This window comes from Pezoporus flaviventris, unplaced genomic scaffold (genome assembly GCF_033815535.1).
Source record: "Pezoporus flaviventris isolate CSIRO_AGI_PZ_B2104156 unplaced genomic scaffold, CSIRO_AGI_Pfla_v1 ptg000036l, whole genome shotgun sequence".
NCBI classification, from domain to species: Eukaryota; Metazoa; Chordata; class Aves; order Psittaciformes; family Psittacidae; genus Pezoporus; species Pezoporus flaviventris.
This window is the reverse complement of record NW_026892584.1, coordinates 40,783,995-40,801,552: the sequence shown is the minus strand read 5'-3', so window position 1 is coordinate 40,801,552 and position 17,558 is coordinate 40,783,995. Positions and strand designations below refer to the sequence as shown.

Below are 17,558 nucleotides of genomic sequence, written 5' to 3'. Positions count from 1 at the left end.
GCTGCCACAGGAGCTGTTAAAAACCTCAGAACAAACCAACAGCTTATGCAGAAAAAAAACCCTGTCAAAACCCTTAAGAAAAGCCCACATAGATCAGAACCCAGAGTTGGCTTCTGCTCTAAGGAGCTGGCACTTGTACTCTCTACCTTACTCAACACCTGCTTCTTGCCCAGGTTTCAAACCTCAACATTAGCAACAGCCTTAAGCTAAGGCTATTTTTTTGTCTCATTCAAGAGATTGTCTTGACATTTGTCACTCCCCCCCCCCACTTTGCACATTTCACCAAGTTGTGCAAATACTTACTTGGAAGAGAAATAAAGGTGCTCAGAGTCACAAATGAAGATTGACCAAAACCAAATCCTTTATTTCCACAATGGTATAAATGTGCTCCAAGTATGTGTCCAACACAAGTTAGAAAAACAAAATAGAACATGCCAGTTGCAAACTGGATCAGTCCACTGACGTGCTGACTCCTCGGTATTAGGCTTAGTTACACATGACCAGTCACAGTAAAAAGATACATTTTAGAGTACAAAGAGTAGCAGGATGTTAAGCCATTTCAGCTTGTACACATACGAGTCACACTCCTGGCAAAAAATGCAGAGACGTTTGCATTACTATGCTGGAAGCTATATTGCATCACTTCAAATGGCATCAATATCAATATCATCATCTTTATTGTTTGCAGGCTTCACAGTTTCAACTTTAGGTACACTGGCAGTTGTAGAGTACACCACCTGTGGAGACAAGACACTTTTACTACAGCACCTACTGACATAAGCACTAATTTTAACATCGGGAGCTGTAACACCAACCCGCACAACCACCATCCTGTTTATTGCCACAAGCTGCTTAACGCATTCTGAGCTGCACAGCACGGTCCAGCACAAGAATGAATACTGCTTAGAAAACCCAAGTTCAAGCATGCTGAAACAACTAGTCTGCCTTTAGAAGGCAGAGACATGCATGTGTAGCTGTAGGAAGCAGAATCTCATGTCCAGGAACAAGAATTTAGTACTAGGAGAAAACAAAAATTTTACATACAAAAAGAAGTCCAGCCACAATTAGCTGGAGCATAGCTACCAAAGCCTAAGCTACGAGGAAGACAGTCACTTGTTCTTAACTGTTCTAACACTGACACAGCATTAGAAACAAAATGTTCTTTCAGTTCAACATGCAGTGGTACATGAAGTAAGCCACTGAATAGCACACCAAACCAAGAACAAGACAGAAAGAGCAACCTTAGAGTAGTTTTCAGTAAGTGAACCTGTCCTACCTCTATGTTTTCATCTTCATCCTCTTCTTCATTACCGGAAGATTCTTCTTCAGCTTCCTTTAGCCATTTAATAAATGGTTCTGCTTTGACACGGATTTCTTTGGCAAGCTCCTTTGCAACGTATTTCTTTGACGCCTGAGAGGACAGACTTTGCTTGAAGACTGAAGGACTTCACATCAGATCATACCCATATACAGCAAGAGCGTAACTTAGAACTCTAACCTCATCCCACTGCCGTGAGCAGCCAGTTTTAAAAAGGTTTCTCCTAGTCATCAACTTACGTCAGATTAGTTTAACGACACCTGCACAAGCTACTATACATAAAGGAGAAACCAGACACAGTATGCCAGTCACGTATTTAACTGGTATAGTATGCAAGATACTATCCCTTACCTTTTCTGCCCAGCCAAGGATAACTTCTTCTTCCAGGAGATCTGCATCATACATTTCCTTCAAAATATGCGGTATTTTAGAAATAAGCTGAGACTGATGCATGGCTACCACACACTCAAAGCCATGGAGAAGGTACCTCTGAGCTTTCTTGTTGTTGTGGCAGAACTAGAATTGCAATAAAAATGAAGTAATATTAGTTTCCCCACCCTCCTCTCCAGTCATGGCTCCGGCTTCTGCACTTGTCTCAATGAGACAAGATTTACAGCAGGTCCTGCTATCCCTCGCAGCACTTCTCACCAGCTTAAGCAGTGCTTTAAAAATCTTTGTCCCTACAGTACACCAAGCAATCCAGGCTTAAGCTGCTGCTACCAAAACCTCAACCCAACAGTTAACCTGGGTGCAAAAGGAAGGAGTGCTTACACGAAGGAAGTGACGCCTGTATTTCCTTATCTGTTCCCGAATCTTTTCGTCAAAAAGGACTTCAGTGAGAACCAGCGGGCCCATAGCTTTCACATCCAGTCTCTCTGCCTCTGCTACAATGTCTTTATCGGAAGTATCAATGACACCTTCTTCCTTCTTTTTCTGTAAGACAGGAACACTTTAAATCTACTGAGTTAGCTTTAAATGCTCTGTGTCAATACTTCATTGCACTGCTTCTTCCTTCATCAGTGGTGGAGCCAGTACTTTGGTAGAAGCTTATGCAGCTTGTTTGTAGTCTCCTTACTAACATCTTACGCAACTACAGCTGTGTGGCTACACTAAGTAAACCACATGAGAATATTCACCTTCACAAAATCAAACAGTATGTTGACTCTTTCCTCTACTGTTCTTTCCAGGTCTTCACTAAGTGTGAGGTTCTTTGCATGGTCACTAATTTCATCCATTCTACGCCTTTGGGCTTCTTCTGTTGTGTCTTCACCCCAGTCATCATCCTCCTCCTCCTCCTAAAATAAAAAAAAATTAAACCAAGAGATTCATATGTTATTACACGCTTAGTAATAGCTTAGGAGCACTTTCAAACAAGTATTTATTTTCCACTAAAGAAAGGGCTACACTACAATTTGTAAATGGAAGCTAGGTGTGAGTTCATAGCCATTTGCTGGGTTACCTCAAGCAGTTTTACCATTATCTAGCACACTCATGACATGCTCCTGGTTCAAGGAGCCTGACTGCTAAAAGCTTTCACTTGACAAGCAACACAGAGGTTGTTACTGAAAAGCTGATAAAGCTTCTAAAGAGGAAGCACAACGATGCTTCTATTCCAGAAGTGAAGTTCTGGATACATTAAGAACTTCTAGACTGCTGCTCCCTGCTAGTCAGCATTGCACCAGAAATTCTGTATCAGAGCAAGACCCCACACACCTTTATTTCCCTGCTTTTTCTTCTACTTACCACAACCTGTGGAGGAGTTATCTCCTCTGGTGGTGGGGGTGGAAGTGTCTCACTGCTGGACACAGAACCATTTTCTTTATCCTTGCCTTTTCTATTCTTCTTCTCCTTTTCTTTCTTTCCTGTACCAGTGTCACCGCTTTCTGAAAGTCAATTTTAATGTTTTATTCTACGAATCAGAGAAAGCAAAGAAGTCCCTGCACTATTACACATCTGCCAAATCCCCAAGTAAGTCTAGCAGCAAGTTATATATAGTACTCATCCCCACATACACTCAGGGCAGCTGTGCATCTGCTGGGAAACCCAGTTCCAGCGAGTCTTGCTTATCATCAAGACATGAAGTTGTACAAGTCTGTATAACAGGCAGCCTCACAAAGCAGAGGCCCCTGGAATAGGTTAGACTTTTCTATTCTAGCAAGCTTAAATTGCAGCAGGCAACTAGATGCTTACTACAGAGTGTTGCTTGCACAGTTCAAGAACACTGCAGTTACCTTTCACTTTTACTTTCTACTTTACTCTGACATTAAGGCAAAACAGCAATATGCTACTGCTGACTAGCTCTCCTCCTGCTCAATTCTGTTCTGCACAGGTAAACCCAACTTTTCACAAATACTCCTACTTGGGAAGGCTACAGGATTACAAGGGAAGAGACTGCTCATGCTGAAACTATGAGCGGAGATACTTTATCCTGACCCAAACATACTCTATGAGCATATTAGAGTCATTTTACATTTGAATTATACGTAACCAATTTGTTTTTCTGCTTCATTAGCAGCACTCACACTGAAGAGACTCCCTTTACCCCCAATAAATAAGGATAAACACTTACCAGGTGGGTTTTTGAGAATGAACGTGCAGAGTTTATGGTTTGTGTCAAGCATGCCTCGATAGCCACAGGCTTTGCAAGAGTTACCTATAGTTTGTTTCTTAGGATTGACATGCTGTAAAAAAGAACATCCTCCCGTTAATATACCACTTATAGAACAATTACTATTAAAGCCTAAATCCAATTTTAGCACCAGAGATTTTAAATGTGCTCTGCTGAAAGTGACACAAAGCATCTGAAATAGACATGCAGCTGTGAAGTTCTGAACTGCTATAAATGTAGGACTTTTGCAAAGGAGGTATAGATACTCAAGTCAGCTATGAACTTCGCACCACTTCCATAACCATCTAACAGAGCATTTCCACAGTGCTACCACTAATACAGAGTGCACTTACCAGATCAGTTTCAGGATTCTCACACTCAGGACAGAGAACAAATTTTTTAATGAATCCATCCAACATGTCTTGCAGCTTATTCGCCTCATGAGATCCATTGACAATGTAACGGTCATTCTTAACATCAAACTGGGTCTGTGCTCCCAGCTCACAACCAAAATATTTGGTAGGATCTGTAAAGAAAATATAGTTAACCACCAATGCCTATCTTCACATCCTCCCTGTGCTTTTTAAACATCAAATACTGGTTTTTTTTTCTGCTCATTATTTCATCCCGAGATGATCACATTTATTTCTTAAGAGTTGTGGAAGAACAGTATTAATGCTTTAATAGCTACTTAGCACTACCATTTCAAACACAAAGAATGAGCAAATACGCATTGTCACTCCAGACTACTTACACGTTGGAGGCCGATTAAGCGCCTTTGCAACGTCAACCATGTTGACTATAACAGTCTTTATTCCATTTCCTTTGCCCTCCACCTATTGGGGGGGGGGGGGGGAGATAAAAAATAAAGGTGTTTTAAGATTAAGTGACTGCAACAGCCAAGCCCAGCATGTATGCCCCAATTCACTACATCAAGGTTCTGCTTTGAAGTGCGCCTTCTCAGCAGAGCTAATCTGTGCTTAGTCTGGACAGAAAGGAGCAAGCACCCTCCTTGCCCTGACTGGCTGAACATCATCATTACCTGCCTCTTTCTCCTCTATCAAGGGAGAAAGTGTGAAACATTACCTACTTGCCACTAACAGTTAGTTACCTTGGCAATCAGACGGGGCATTTTGTAGCGATAGAACTGATCTGAAACACTGCGGTTGACGTTGACAGACATTTTGCCTTATTAGTAGCTTTATCAATAAGATGAAGAGATCTTTGATTGCAGTTTTTTGGTATCTTCTGTCTGGAGAAGACGGGATGACATAAACGACTGCAAGAGTTCTCGGTCTCTGACATGAAAAAATTTTCGCCACTGAGGCTGTAAGGTTCTTGCTTGTATGCTATGTTTCCCCAATACAGGTACCAGTGGCTGCGCAACAGCTCTGCAAAGTGTTAACAAACAGAAAAGAAATTAAGTTTTCCTTAACACGCACCGATTTGATATTGCTACAGAGCTACGTAAGGGACTGTATCTAGGGTGAAAACCAGAGATAAGAAGTACATTTATGCTACGGCTGTCTTCAATTTGTGAAACTGAAAACAACAGCCTTAAATTGTACTGCTAAGAACTTGTCCTCAACTACAACAGAGCTTTCCACTCTTACTATTCAAAAAGCACTCAACAGCTAAAGACTACTTTCTGTACAATTAAATCCTGAAGGTGTGATGCAATCAATAAAGGAAAAGCACTGCTTGGTTTATTATGGAGACCAACAGTTCTTGCATCAAGAAGGTCATGTGATATGTTTCAGGCTGCAAGGCAGAAGAAAAACATGCAAAATATTTGGCAAACTGTTTCAAATTCCACATAATAGCATGAACCTACCACATAAACTGAAGTCTGTCAGCATGTTGAGTAATACCAGTAAAATAAAGCAGCAGCAATCTGTAGCCCAACAGAGTTTTTACATGGCTTACCATTTTTGTTTTTTGGAGTGGAAAAAGAGTTGAAAATTAGGTAATTCTCCCTCTCACTTATGGATTCTCCTAGCAGCTTCTGTTGAGTTTTGACTTAACAATAAGCCTGATAAAGTCTGACAAAAGTTGCTTCACTGTAGAAAGCCTAGCAATGCAGAGGTACAGAGCAGTGCAGGAGCTTTTCCAGTTGTTTTTTTTTTCTTAGGGGAAAGGAGGGAGGGGGAAGAAGGGGAAGGAAGATGAATCCTATTATTAAAGTTGCCTTAAGCAGTATTCACATATTAACATGTGTCTCTATAATCAGATCCAAGAGTACTTAAGCCACAACTGGTTGACTACACATGCAACCCTGACCCCAGCATGGCTGTTCTGACACATCATCATGCTGTTATCATTAACGACAAAAGTGCTGACACATTAAAATAGCCTCCTTGGTATTTACACCTAAGAGCATATCTATTGTTGCCATGTGATCCAAGTGCCTCTGGTAAGATTTAAAGCAAAGAGATTTGTACATGCCCAATGTTCTACATTGACCCAGATGCATTTTTGCCCTTCCTCAGCAAAAAAATACACTGAAAGCTTCCTTTCAAGCACGAGGTTTCCTTCCCCAAAATGTCTAAGTGCCACCATCTAACCAGATCACGTGCTTGCGTAAGCATGGAGGAAGCAGGTTATCTCGGGGGCTGAGCATGAGCTTTCAGAAAGAACATGCCGTTTCTCCTCCTTCCAGATTACAGCTTTTGTCTGCTGTCGACTAAAGCTCCCTCTCCTGGTCTCTAGGACACCTCATCCCAAGCACCACCCCCCCATATGCTACGCACAGAGGAAAAAGCGGGAAAGCAGACAGACTCCTTGCTTCAAAGCACCGTCTCCCCGCCCCACTCTGCCCTGTGATGAGTCATAAATGCAGCAATTAAGCACTGACTCAGCCCTAGAAGAGCCAGTGGAAGTTACCCCCAGCCACGCATGCGCTCTTCAGTGGGAGAGGTGGACGCTCGGCGGCTCTCCCCCAGCCCCTGGGGCTACCCCTCGGAGGAGCAGCACCCCGCCTTCCTCGGCGCCGCGTGCGGAACTGCGCCACAGTCCGTCCCGTCCCCCCCCCCACACCCCAGGGCTGCGCGCCCCCTTCCCGCCCGCCCACAGTTCGGGGAGGCGCGGCCCGGCCGCCGCCATCTTGTCTCGTCGCATGGCGCTGGGGGAAGTGGGGAGGAGGTTGGCGGCAGGATAATTAAAGAAAAAAAATTAAAAAAAAAACATAAAAACCTGGCCAATGGCTACACGTGAAGCTTCAGGGCTTTTAAATTTCTTGCTCCCTCACCCCCTCGTTTCTCCTCCTCTCCTAACAAGGTCCCGGACCATTCGTTACACAGAGCCTCTTCCACTAGCCACCATTTACCCAACAACCCGACGCCCCAGCCTAACCTAAGGCAGCCGCTGGCACCCCCTGCTTACCAGGGCCCAAACCCACTCCACAACTCTAGCTGCCCTACTCCACCCAAGCACAGCGCCAACACTCACCGTTTTCGTCCAATAAAGACATAAACCCAACGCTGCTTGCCCCGGGCTGCGACGAAGCCGAATGTGCAAGAACAAGGCCGTAGGGGCACTTATATGCAGACGGAGAGGGTGAGGGAGGCGGAGGCGGACGCCGCAGCCTCCGGGTCCCGGCGTCCTGAGGCGGGCGGTATCAGCAGGGACAGCAGTGCCGGGCAATCTGCAGGCAAGACACAATCAGGGGCATCATTAGTGGCGACACCTGTGAGGAGAGGGAGGAGGAGGGGGGATAAGAGGGAAGGGGGGAGGGAAAGGCTGCGGCCGGCGCGCAGCTCAGGCAGAAGCGGGCGGTTGATGGCTGAACCCCGGCAATGGCTGCCCCGTACTCACCTCTAGAATGTTCTCGCTCTGACTGAACAACGCCAAAGCTGGGATCAATCAGCCAGCGGCGCGCCCCACCTCCCGGCCCCACCATTGGCTCACCACTCGCCTTGGGACGAAAGTATTGGCTGAGGCCGCACCGTCCCCCTCCCCCACTGGTTGCAACCGCTATCAATCAGCACGACGCTGCCTCCGCCTCCTTCCTCGTCTGCCCTCCCCCCGGCAGTGCCCCAAAGGACATCGCGTCTACATCGGCAGAGTCTCGCGAGAGAGCGCGGGGCGGGGGGAGGTGGGGGCTGAGTCAGTGCGGTCGGGTGCGGGGCGGGGGCTGTTGGCCGTCGCCTGTCTTCCCTCTCCTTCTGTCGGGCGCGGGGAGAGACCCCGCTGCCGCCAGCGCCGCTTTGTCTCTGCGGCAGGGTGGTCCCCTCTGTCTTCCCCTCAGGTCCGCCCTCTCGCCTAGGGAGGCGAGCAGGACGCCCCGCGGTCTCGAGGGTCCCTCCCGTGTGGGTCGGGCCCGCGCAAGCCGGTGGTGTTGGGCCCGAGTCCCGCTTTCGCTGTCCTCACGCAGGCAGCGCGGAGCAGGCCGGAGGAGCCTGTATCCGTGTTGCAGTCGGGGGCGGCCAGGCTGCGACCGGCCGGTACGAGCGAGGCAGAGCCTCCAGTGCTGTAGGGATGAGAGCTTGGGTGGGTTTCACCTCGGAATTGACCGGCAATGGCTGAATGCTGGACGTTTGATCAACTGCATTGCAAATAACTTAAAGCAATTACGTTGGTGAATAAGTTGCGTTCTTCCTGTACTGCCTAATTTCAGGGTGCAGGAAAGAGCCTATTAATTGAACTTCAGTGTCATAAAGACTCAGCTTTGGGTAGCTCTGGGTGCTTGGGCTACCTAGTAAAGGGTGATGCAATCGCCATGTGTATAAACTCTCTATTCTTAATATGAAACCCTCCTTTGCTAAATCGGGACAGTGGATGAAATATATATTTGGATTTACATGCACTTTAAAAGCAGAAAACTTTGGTCATTTCTTCTCTTTGCTCTACTCTTTCCCAATGTATTCCATCTTAACTCTTCCAGGATAACAGGAGTTACGTATTTTGGACGTTTAGAGTGTGAATAATGTTAAAGTGGCAAAGAACTTTTATTTTATCAATTGAGTGATGAGCCAGCTGTCTTACCGCTATAAGCACTCCCCAGCAGGAACTTCTCAATTCCTGTGTCTTCCTGAATAATGAAAAGCTTGATGGCTGTGTGGGTGTATGGAGGAAAAGAGAGGGAAGGAAGATAAAACTACTAGTGAAATGAAATAATGTCATATATTCTAAATCTCTTCCTGCCTGAAATTAGTTTTGAAACATAGGTTTCCCGGCTGACTTTTGATAACATGATGTGGTAGAAGGAACCACCCCTCCTGTTGAACCTTCAAGTACATCTTGAACATTTCTGGTGTGATATGCAAAAGTACTGCATCCAAATATGAAGGTGATTGATAAGTGAGGTTTTCTTAGAAATCATAAAAGCTGGGCTGTCATGAACACTTCCAGTGACACACAACAGTAAAAATCGTGTTCCCTCGGTTGGAGCAACCAGAGGTAAATGTGCACTTCTCGGTGCTGTCTAACAAGGCCCTCCTGTGTGATGACTGCTGCGCCAGTTGTAGGTCTCTTTCCAGCCTATGGAATAGCAAATCTTTGTAGTCAGGACACCATCCTCTAAAATGTCATGTGACTCTGTCTTGGACTCCACTGTCTGCATTTGAAAAAGTTGAAAATTCTTCAGTATATGTTAAATGTTTCACCCAGCAACACTTTGTAAAACTTGTGAAAGGGTTAGGGCAAAATAAAGACTCTTTTCCAAAATATGTGAGGCTTTGGTAGTTACCAGGAGGGGAAAAATATCATAAAAATGTGGGAGGCAAGAAAAGCACAGCAGGAACTCCTTTGCTGTGAAAATCCACAGTGTGTATGACTTGCTAAATGCCTCCTGTCTGTGGCTTTAGTTCCATGCTACAGCACCTATGAGGTTAATGAATTGCAAGCGTTAGAGCGTACTGCTGCCAACACCACTTTATTGAGCGGCGAAAGGGAAATGAGACCCTGGATTTGCTGCTGTTTGACATAACGAGTAACTATATAGTATATGTAGTATATAAATCAACATTATTAAGTTAAAGAGTTACCTTTTAAGATAGTGTTCCTTCTGCAAAAAAAGCAGGCCCCATCCAGTTGGAGTCATATGATATTCTGGTTTATGCAAAACAAACTATAGTCATGGATTATTGTCTTCTTGGTGCCTACTTGTTGATTTTTTTCTCACCAGAACATTTCATTAATATTAAATGTTAGATCCCAAATAGTTTTACTAATTCTTCATTTTTATAGTTTGCTCATTTTAGTGTTTTGTGGCTTGGACAAGGCAGAAAAATACTTCCTCTCCTCCCACTTTAAAATGTCATGGTTTCACAAATCGTGAAGTTCATCATTCACATTGTTTGTGTGACCTTCAAAATGCAGACTGTGTGTGCTTTGCATTTCATTGGTAGAAGCTAAACAGGTTTTTGATATACTTTTGTAGTTAAGACATTTTAAATGGCATTAGTAAGTCACATTTTGGAAGTGGGTTCATGTCTGAGGAAGTTTTCCACAGTGGACCTTAGGGCATGTTTCATTATCACAGGAATGATTTATTATCATTGGTTCAGCCTTGAACAGTTCAAGTTTGTTCTGTGTTGCCTTGCTCAGTTTTTATTAAAAATAACAAAGAGTCAATCTCTTTGATAATGCAGAAGAATAAAAATTTTATTGAAAATCTTAATGTATGTATTTAAGATGTAAATCTTCAAAAATGGGCATTGTAATGATGTGTGTTTATATTCTCTGATAGACAACTTCGTGTCCTGTGTATTCTTCAGCAAGTTTGTTGTCTATTAGTGATGTGGTTGGCTAGAAACATGACCCTATTTCAATGCCCACTTGGTAACCTTGCCCTTGAATGTTTTTTTCCTGATATAAGCGGTACAGTGGCTGTTTCAGAGCTGTTGTTTTGTCCAGTGTGGGCAGGGACCTTTAGAAGATGGGTTAGTGATTCCTCATTGTGCCATCTTCATGCTTTGGCCGTAATTTCAGTAATTTAAGGAGATGGAAGGAGGGCCAAGATCATGTACAGTTACACTGAACCCCGAGTAGCAATAGCCTTTCTTCTTCCTATCTTGCAATGTGTAAAGAAAGTTTAATTATTTACATGCCAAGTTTGAATATGCAACCTTTGGGAAGCATGAGTCCAAAATCCATTGGGATTGACACTAGACACCCATCAGTAGCAAGAGCAAAGGTTAATTCTGGGTTTGATGTTCAGGAGCTTGACATTCACTGCTGTCTGCCAGTGTTCATTTTGGGGAGGCTCACCTGGTGAAATGCCTTCCTTTCTATGTTCTATAACATTATTGTTCTTGTGTGCTATTATTAGTACTTCAGGAATTAGTAAATGCGGGAGAAAAAGGAGAGCAAGTGCATGATGTTAGATACACATATAGCCATTATTTATGGTAGTTATTTTTGTGGCTTCTATTACTGTGCAGAAATGCTAAAATCTCCCAGCTAATCTTTGGGTGTGAGTGCCCTGAAAGGGCTCAGTATTCAGCTGGCAGCACGAAGCAGGTCCTGCCCCAAATGTGTTATCTCAGTAGACATGGTGAGGCTCGCTCCTGCTCTCCCTCTTTCTCTGCCTATGTAAAGGAGGTGCATCAGCAAGGAGAAGCAACCAGCTTTCTCTGCAGAATCTAAGCTAGCATTTGGTTGCTGTAAATGCTAAGGGGAAAAGATGCTTTTTATGTGTCCCAGGGTTCCCTATTGGAATGCAGTGTGGGAGATGAGTAGAGGCTGGCTGGGTAGGGGAGCAGTGCTAAGGGGGTATTGGGCCTGACTCTCCGTGCTGCTTAATGTGAGAGCTTCTTCCAGATGTGTCTTTGCAGGAATACCCTTTCCAAATAATAGTAGTAATGTATCTTTTTGTAGACCAACTGGTATATCTGGAAGGATAGCAAGCTTCCTGAACAGCTGAATAATGCCTGACCATGTAGGCTGAGAGAAGATGGGCTAAAGGTTGTTTTGTGCATCACTGAGTTTTAAGTGGTGCGTATCTTCAGCAATGCATTAGAAAAGGTGGTATTTGGGCTATTGGGCTGCATGGCCCAGTGGCCATTTGAGCAGTCTCACTGTGTCTGCTAGGATACCATGGGTTTTCATCATGGTGTTTATTTTTCCACATGAACATATCAATTTGCTACGTGTGTCCTTTTCTATGCTGGTGATTTTTCAATAGTGTACCTTTAGCTTTGGCATTGTGCTTGGCTGGTTCTTTGACTGTGGGAGGAGTCTGTTGGGAATTTTACAGGCAGTAGTTATTTGGATGAAAAGACAAAATAAAGCATCGTTTTGAGCAAATAAAACCAGGCTGTCTGTGATTAAATAAAGGCAAACTCACAGAAAAAAATGAAGAGTGCAGATGGGGTGGAAGTTCAATCAGGAGGTGAATTCAGCCCGTCACAGTTCGGACCACATTTCACACCTCCTGTGAAAGAAGGATGCCCCCATCTTGCAGAGCTGTCTTTTCTCCATATATCTCAGCAGTATGTGGAAGTGTCAGTGGTAGAAATTGGAGAAGCCAGGTTTCCTCAGTTTGTCCAGGTAGCAGCTTTGGCTTCAGGCCTAGCTGGCAACCACTAGCATTATCCAGCAGCTGCATGCTTGTGGTTGGGAAATCTGCCTGCTATGTTTGTATGGCTGCTGCGAGAAGTGCATGTAGAAGATAAAGAGTCCCTGGAGCATATAGCTTGCAGCTGAGAATGTGCTGCCAAAGCTGCCTGCCTGTTCATTATGCCCATTAGCAACCACTGCATTTACATTTCATACTGCTACTTGTCATAGCCAGGCTTCAGACATCAAAATCTGTCTGCTTGTGCCTTGAGTTAAATCTCTCTTCCAGTATCATTTTGGTGACGTAAGCTTTCATTTCCATTTCATTAAAAAAATTACTCAGGTCCTCTGTGGCTATCGTGTCCTTTTCCAGCACCTCCACGTGTACACATGTTCTCTCTCATCCATTTTCTTTGGCCTCTTATGGCCTGGCAACTAGGGTTCTGATTATCACTGTTGATTTCCCAGCAGATCTTAACTCTAAGTAGTAAAAACAGTAGCAATGAGTGCTTAGTTGCCTATTGGCTTTCTACTTTTCCTAAGAAGTAGGTGTGGTAGCTCCTGGTTTTGTGAGCCTGTCTCCGGAACCTCCTCCAAGGCTAGGGAGACCTTGAAGATCCTAAATGCTCTCAAAGTCCTTCTCCTGTGGGCAGAAACATGTAGCTGCAGAGCTAGTTTCTAGGTGTCTGCACTGCTTGTTGCAGCACATTTTGCTCTTCTATTCTGTTCATTTTAGCATGGAGGAGTTTCTTTACTTTAGAGTAATATGAGGGCATTGCTGGGAGAGCTGGGGTTTGTAGGCAGTACTGAGACCCAGCCAAGGATTATATTTGTTCTTCTGCTGGCAGATCTAGTAGAGGAGAAAGTATCTCTGATGCTTGTGCTGAAAGCAAAGGAAGGATCTGTTTTGAAGGCAAAGGAAAATCTTTATATTCTCCAGAACTAAACCTTTGAAGGTGCTGCTTGGCCTGGAGGACAGAACCACATATTTGGAAACAGACAGCTACACATATAGCAGGAAAAGTTTTGTTTCCAAAGTCTGATTTTATACCCCTTACAGAGTTGCCTCTCTTGAAACACTAAAGGTATTTTTCAGGGCATTTCGGGTTTTGGAGTGGATGATGTGAATTTGTAGGTTGTAATCCATAATTTGCTGCTTGTTTGGTATATTCTGCCTTAAGCTTGAAGGCAGCTGGTGCAGGCCTCTTAATAAAAATACAGGGATTACCTTTTGTAATGAAGCAAGTAATATATGACTGCAATGCAGTGCCAAAGTCTTTAAGTGCTCTGGTAGTTTGCAGCTCAAATATTTATGTTACTAAAGCAAATTACTGGCCAAGCAGAAAAAAAAGCCAAAAAACAAAGTGATACTGAAAATAAGAAAATAGAGGCAGAAACTTTGTTCTATGGTTTGCACATGTGAAGTGTTAAGTATGCTTAGGATGTTACATAGACCAGTAGCAATATTAAAATAGCTGATAACACGCATGGTTTCCAAGAGTGGTGTAATCAGTTAAACCTGGTTTTGGGGATTCTGTCATGGCTAATGAAACCTGGCTCAGAGCACTAATAATGTCTCACTCTAGCCATCTACCCATGCCTCATGTACCTGACTATCAGTGTATTTGGAATTATCCACGGAGTTCAGGAGCGGGTAGCTGGGGCTGAAGAGACAGGTGAGTGCATACGTGCACATGGATACATACAACATGATTGCATAAATCTTGCTTGTTTAAGAAACAAGGCTAAAATACCCCTGAATGTGAATCCAAGTCAGACATGGTATTGACTGTAGTTTATCATGGTCTTATAATGTAGATTTTTTCTTTTTGAGATCAACCCAGGAGACACACTGAAAGCAGAAATTTCTTACAAGAATATTACCTCCTTGAACTGTTTTTAAAATCAGTGTTTGAAAGGCCTTAAGATACACAGTTGGGTCAATGAATGCTCAAGTGCATAATGGGGGCTGAATTTTGCCTTGAAGCGCAAGGATGTTAAGACTCTAAGAAACAAATCTTGTCCCCATTGATTGGTTTTGAGCCCTTTGCTTGAGATAGTTTTGAGAAACAAGCTTTCCTGAAACAGGCATTTTCTCAGAGTTGAAGTGATCTAAAATAAATGCTCATAACATGATTTGTGGCTACCACACTCATCTAGGAAACTATGGTACCAACCACTGGATTACATTAGGTGGTAGCTGTAAACATTTTGACAGTGTGACTCTTTCAGAACTTGATTTTAGGATTCCAAAGTCATTGTGTGCATGTAAGTGAGATGACTGGTATAAAACATTATTCAGCCCTTGGGAATCTAATTTATACTGACTTCACTCATGTCCTTAACATGCCTTTTTGTTAAGCCTTATTTGCACAAATACTTCTAAGCACAGTAGCATTTTTGCTTCAGTGCCTGATGTAGTCATGGGGCATCTGAATAAGCTATAACTCATGGTTGTGCAGTTCTCCATGGATTTTGTATGTGGTATGTCTTGTCTGCACTGAAGTACACAAAGTAGGGCCTTTTAAAGCTGCTCACAACCATACCACCCTCTGAAAGACAAGAGTTTGAGAAGAGTGAGACCGGCTGTTTTCAGTGTTGCTTTGCTGTAGCTCACCCACAGTTTGTTTTCAGTCTTTCTCATGAATGATTTACTGTTCTCTTTCTATCATGTTACATTTCAATTGTTGTCTCCAGAAGGAAAAAAACTTTCAAAGGGTTTTTTAGGGTTTAATGTATTGTTTGTCCTAGATATTGGGCATGACTTATTCAGAAGTGTGTAATAAATATACAGGTCCTCTTATGTCTGCTTGTTTGCAAAGGGGACAGATTAATAGATGTCTAAGTGATGGAGGAATTCTCTGTTCTAGGTCAAGTTAGGGAGAGCATGTGCGTGCAGGTGGGATCTTGAAAGTTATAAGCAAATACTTGGGAGCTCATTCAAGTCCATGGAAATTCACCACTTTACACACAGATAATGTGCCAGTTTAACTTGGAGACTTCACTTCTGGGATGTCTTTCCTGATAGTAGCTTTGTGCATTTATCCCTGATTATGGCATATAGATATAATACTTTTGTCTTCAAAGATGTATGCTTATAAATGGTTGACTTTAGTTTGTAGATATCTGATGCTTTAGTTAGTAGCAGCTACTGTGGCTATGGCTAAAGAAGGCACTCATTTTCCTTGCTTTTTTTTTTTTTTTTTTTTTATATATGGTGCACTAAGACAAGCAGTGCTGCAGCAAGGGGTTTTGATAGATTATCTGCTGCGAGGGTGAGCCTCTGTGTGAGTCTGCATGCTCTGGAAGGTGTTTACTAGCACACTTTTGATAAGCTTTCTTTTCATTTTACAGGTAACAAACTGGGAATCTCCGTGCCACTGCTGCTCCCAGAGAGACTTGTGGTGAGCAGCTGAGTCATACAGGTGAAGCCTGAAATGTCTCCGCTCGCAGATATGAGGGCATCCCATTGCTTCCTCTGCAGAGAGTCCTGAGTTTAGGGTGTTCTGCACCCTGCAAAGCGTTTGGGTGGGCAGCAGGGTGAATGACTTGTCCCCTGCACCTTGTCCAGCAACGTGCTAATTCTGGTGCTCAGGGAGGCATATGCTGTGACGTGTGCAGGCAGATCTCTTGCAGCTTACTCAATCCATGGAGCAGCAGGGAAGCAGGCAAAGCAGTGGTGGGCTGCCAAGTCACAGCCTGCTAGCTGGGTTGCTTGTCAGCACAAACCTCGTTACCCGCTGCTATGGAGTAAACTGCTCAGTAATGTCTCCTCTTTCCCTAGCAAAGGTCTTAAAGAGGCAGCTCTGTAGCTTACCTTGGGTTGTGGCAGATTTGGCTGATTTTGCCTGTTTACTTACTGTGCTCCAGGTCTGCAAACAGTGTTGTGTTTGCCATAGTGATTCCAACCTACGTATTTCTGCTGAGAGATCTTTGAAAGACTGGTCAGTATTGGAGAGGTTTGTCTCCCTACATCTCTGGACTCTGCACAGGGCTATTGCAGAAGAGGCTGTGCAACATATTCTTACAAACATATTCTTCCAAAAACCTGCTAATGAGAATGAGTGAATCAAAGGGGAGTTGTTAGTCATAGGTTTCCCATGGCAGTTGTTTTCATGGAGCACTGACTAATGGCTGCTTCCCAATGAATAAATAAAATTACTAGATAAAAGGAAGTTAAATTCTTAAGCCTTTACTCAGGACCAGCTAAGCTTTAGCCATTTTCTCTTACCACTTCTGAAAGCTTGGCGTGCATCACTTGCATGGGAGAGCTGTGCCAGAACTGTGAAGAGCTCCATATATCTTAACTCTTGCTCTTACCTTCTTACACTGTGTTTAAAGCTTTTTAGAGGGTCTGTCATTGTGCACAGTCCATGCTAAGGCTCTGAGGACAGACAGGATTGCATTTATAAATCCTGCTTTGAAAACCTCTTGATAATATGTGCTTAGAAGAAACACCTGATTTATTTATTTTATTTGTCCTCTGGCTGTGGCAGGATGCCCAGTCAAGCTGGCCAAGTCCCAGCACAGAGCAATTTGCAGCTCCATTTAAGTGAGTTCAGTTCATTTTGGCCATATCTCTGCAGCATTTCCCAGAGCCAGTCATCTGTGCTTCAGCTGATCAGGGTGCAAACTGAACTCTGGCTTGCCTGGCTGAGCTTGCCAAAAAAAGCATTAGCTAAGCAGAAACAGCTTGTAGCTGAGGGCAAAGGTGAGCGTGCATTAAGTATCCACATCTTGATACAGAAAGGATGTAGCTACACTCAAAACAGGGGAAAGGGGACTGGGCAGACAGACTGTAGCCTGAGGTGACCCAGGAGTGCAGTACCACACTGCTTGCTGAGAAAGGCCTCTTTGTCTCCCTGCATTACGCCTGCCTGTTGTGACTGAGATGCAGGACAAATGCAAGAAACCCACCTATATGGCCTTGGCAACATTTTTCTGTTTTGTGGAGTTGCTTTGTTGTGCTCAGAAAGGCCTTGATGTGTTGGACTGTTGTGTCTATCTCAGCTCCAGCCAAGTAATTTGTGCAGCTGGCTATGCAGTTCCCTATTCCCTAACGTGCAGGCTAGGGGATAGGGAAGAGTGGCTGGGTGTTGGAGCACCTTTCTAACAAGAGAATTCACTGCTGAA

General features: G+C 43.8%; 1 protein-coding gene and 1 non-coding gene across 2 annotated transcripts; both read right to left on the bottom strand.

Moving 5' to 3' along the window:
- Window positions 1-337: 337 nt before the first annotated feature.
- EIF5 (eukaryotic translation initiation factor 5) lies at window positions 338-7,885 on the bottom strand. Its single transcript, XM_061464127.1, has 12 exons — window positions 7,740-7,885; window positions 7,374-7,569; window positions 5,038-5,317; window positions 4,681-4,762; window positions 4,280-4,452; window positions 3,888-3,999; window positions 3,062-3,201; window positions 2,455-2,613; window positions 2,090-2,251; window positions 1,670-1,834; window positions 1,277-1,411; window positions 338-737 (listed from the first exon to the last, which is right to left on the bottom strand). Exons 3-12 carry the CDS (start codon window positions 5,107-5,109, stop codon window positions 645-647), a joined length of 1,293 nt encoding a protein of 430 aa, XP_061320111.1. The 5' UTR covers window positions 5,110-5,317; window positions 7,374-7,569; window positions 7,740-7,885; the 3' UTR covers window positions 338-644.
- On the bottom strand, window positions 3,400-3,523 carry LOC133274827 (small nucleolar RNA SNORA28). Its single transcript, XR_009745296.1, has one exon. It is a non-coding gene; the product is annotated as a small nucleolar RNA SNORA28 (small nucleolar RNA).
- Window positions 7,886-17,558: the final 9,673 nt, after the last annotated feature.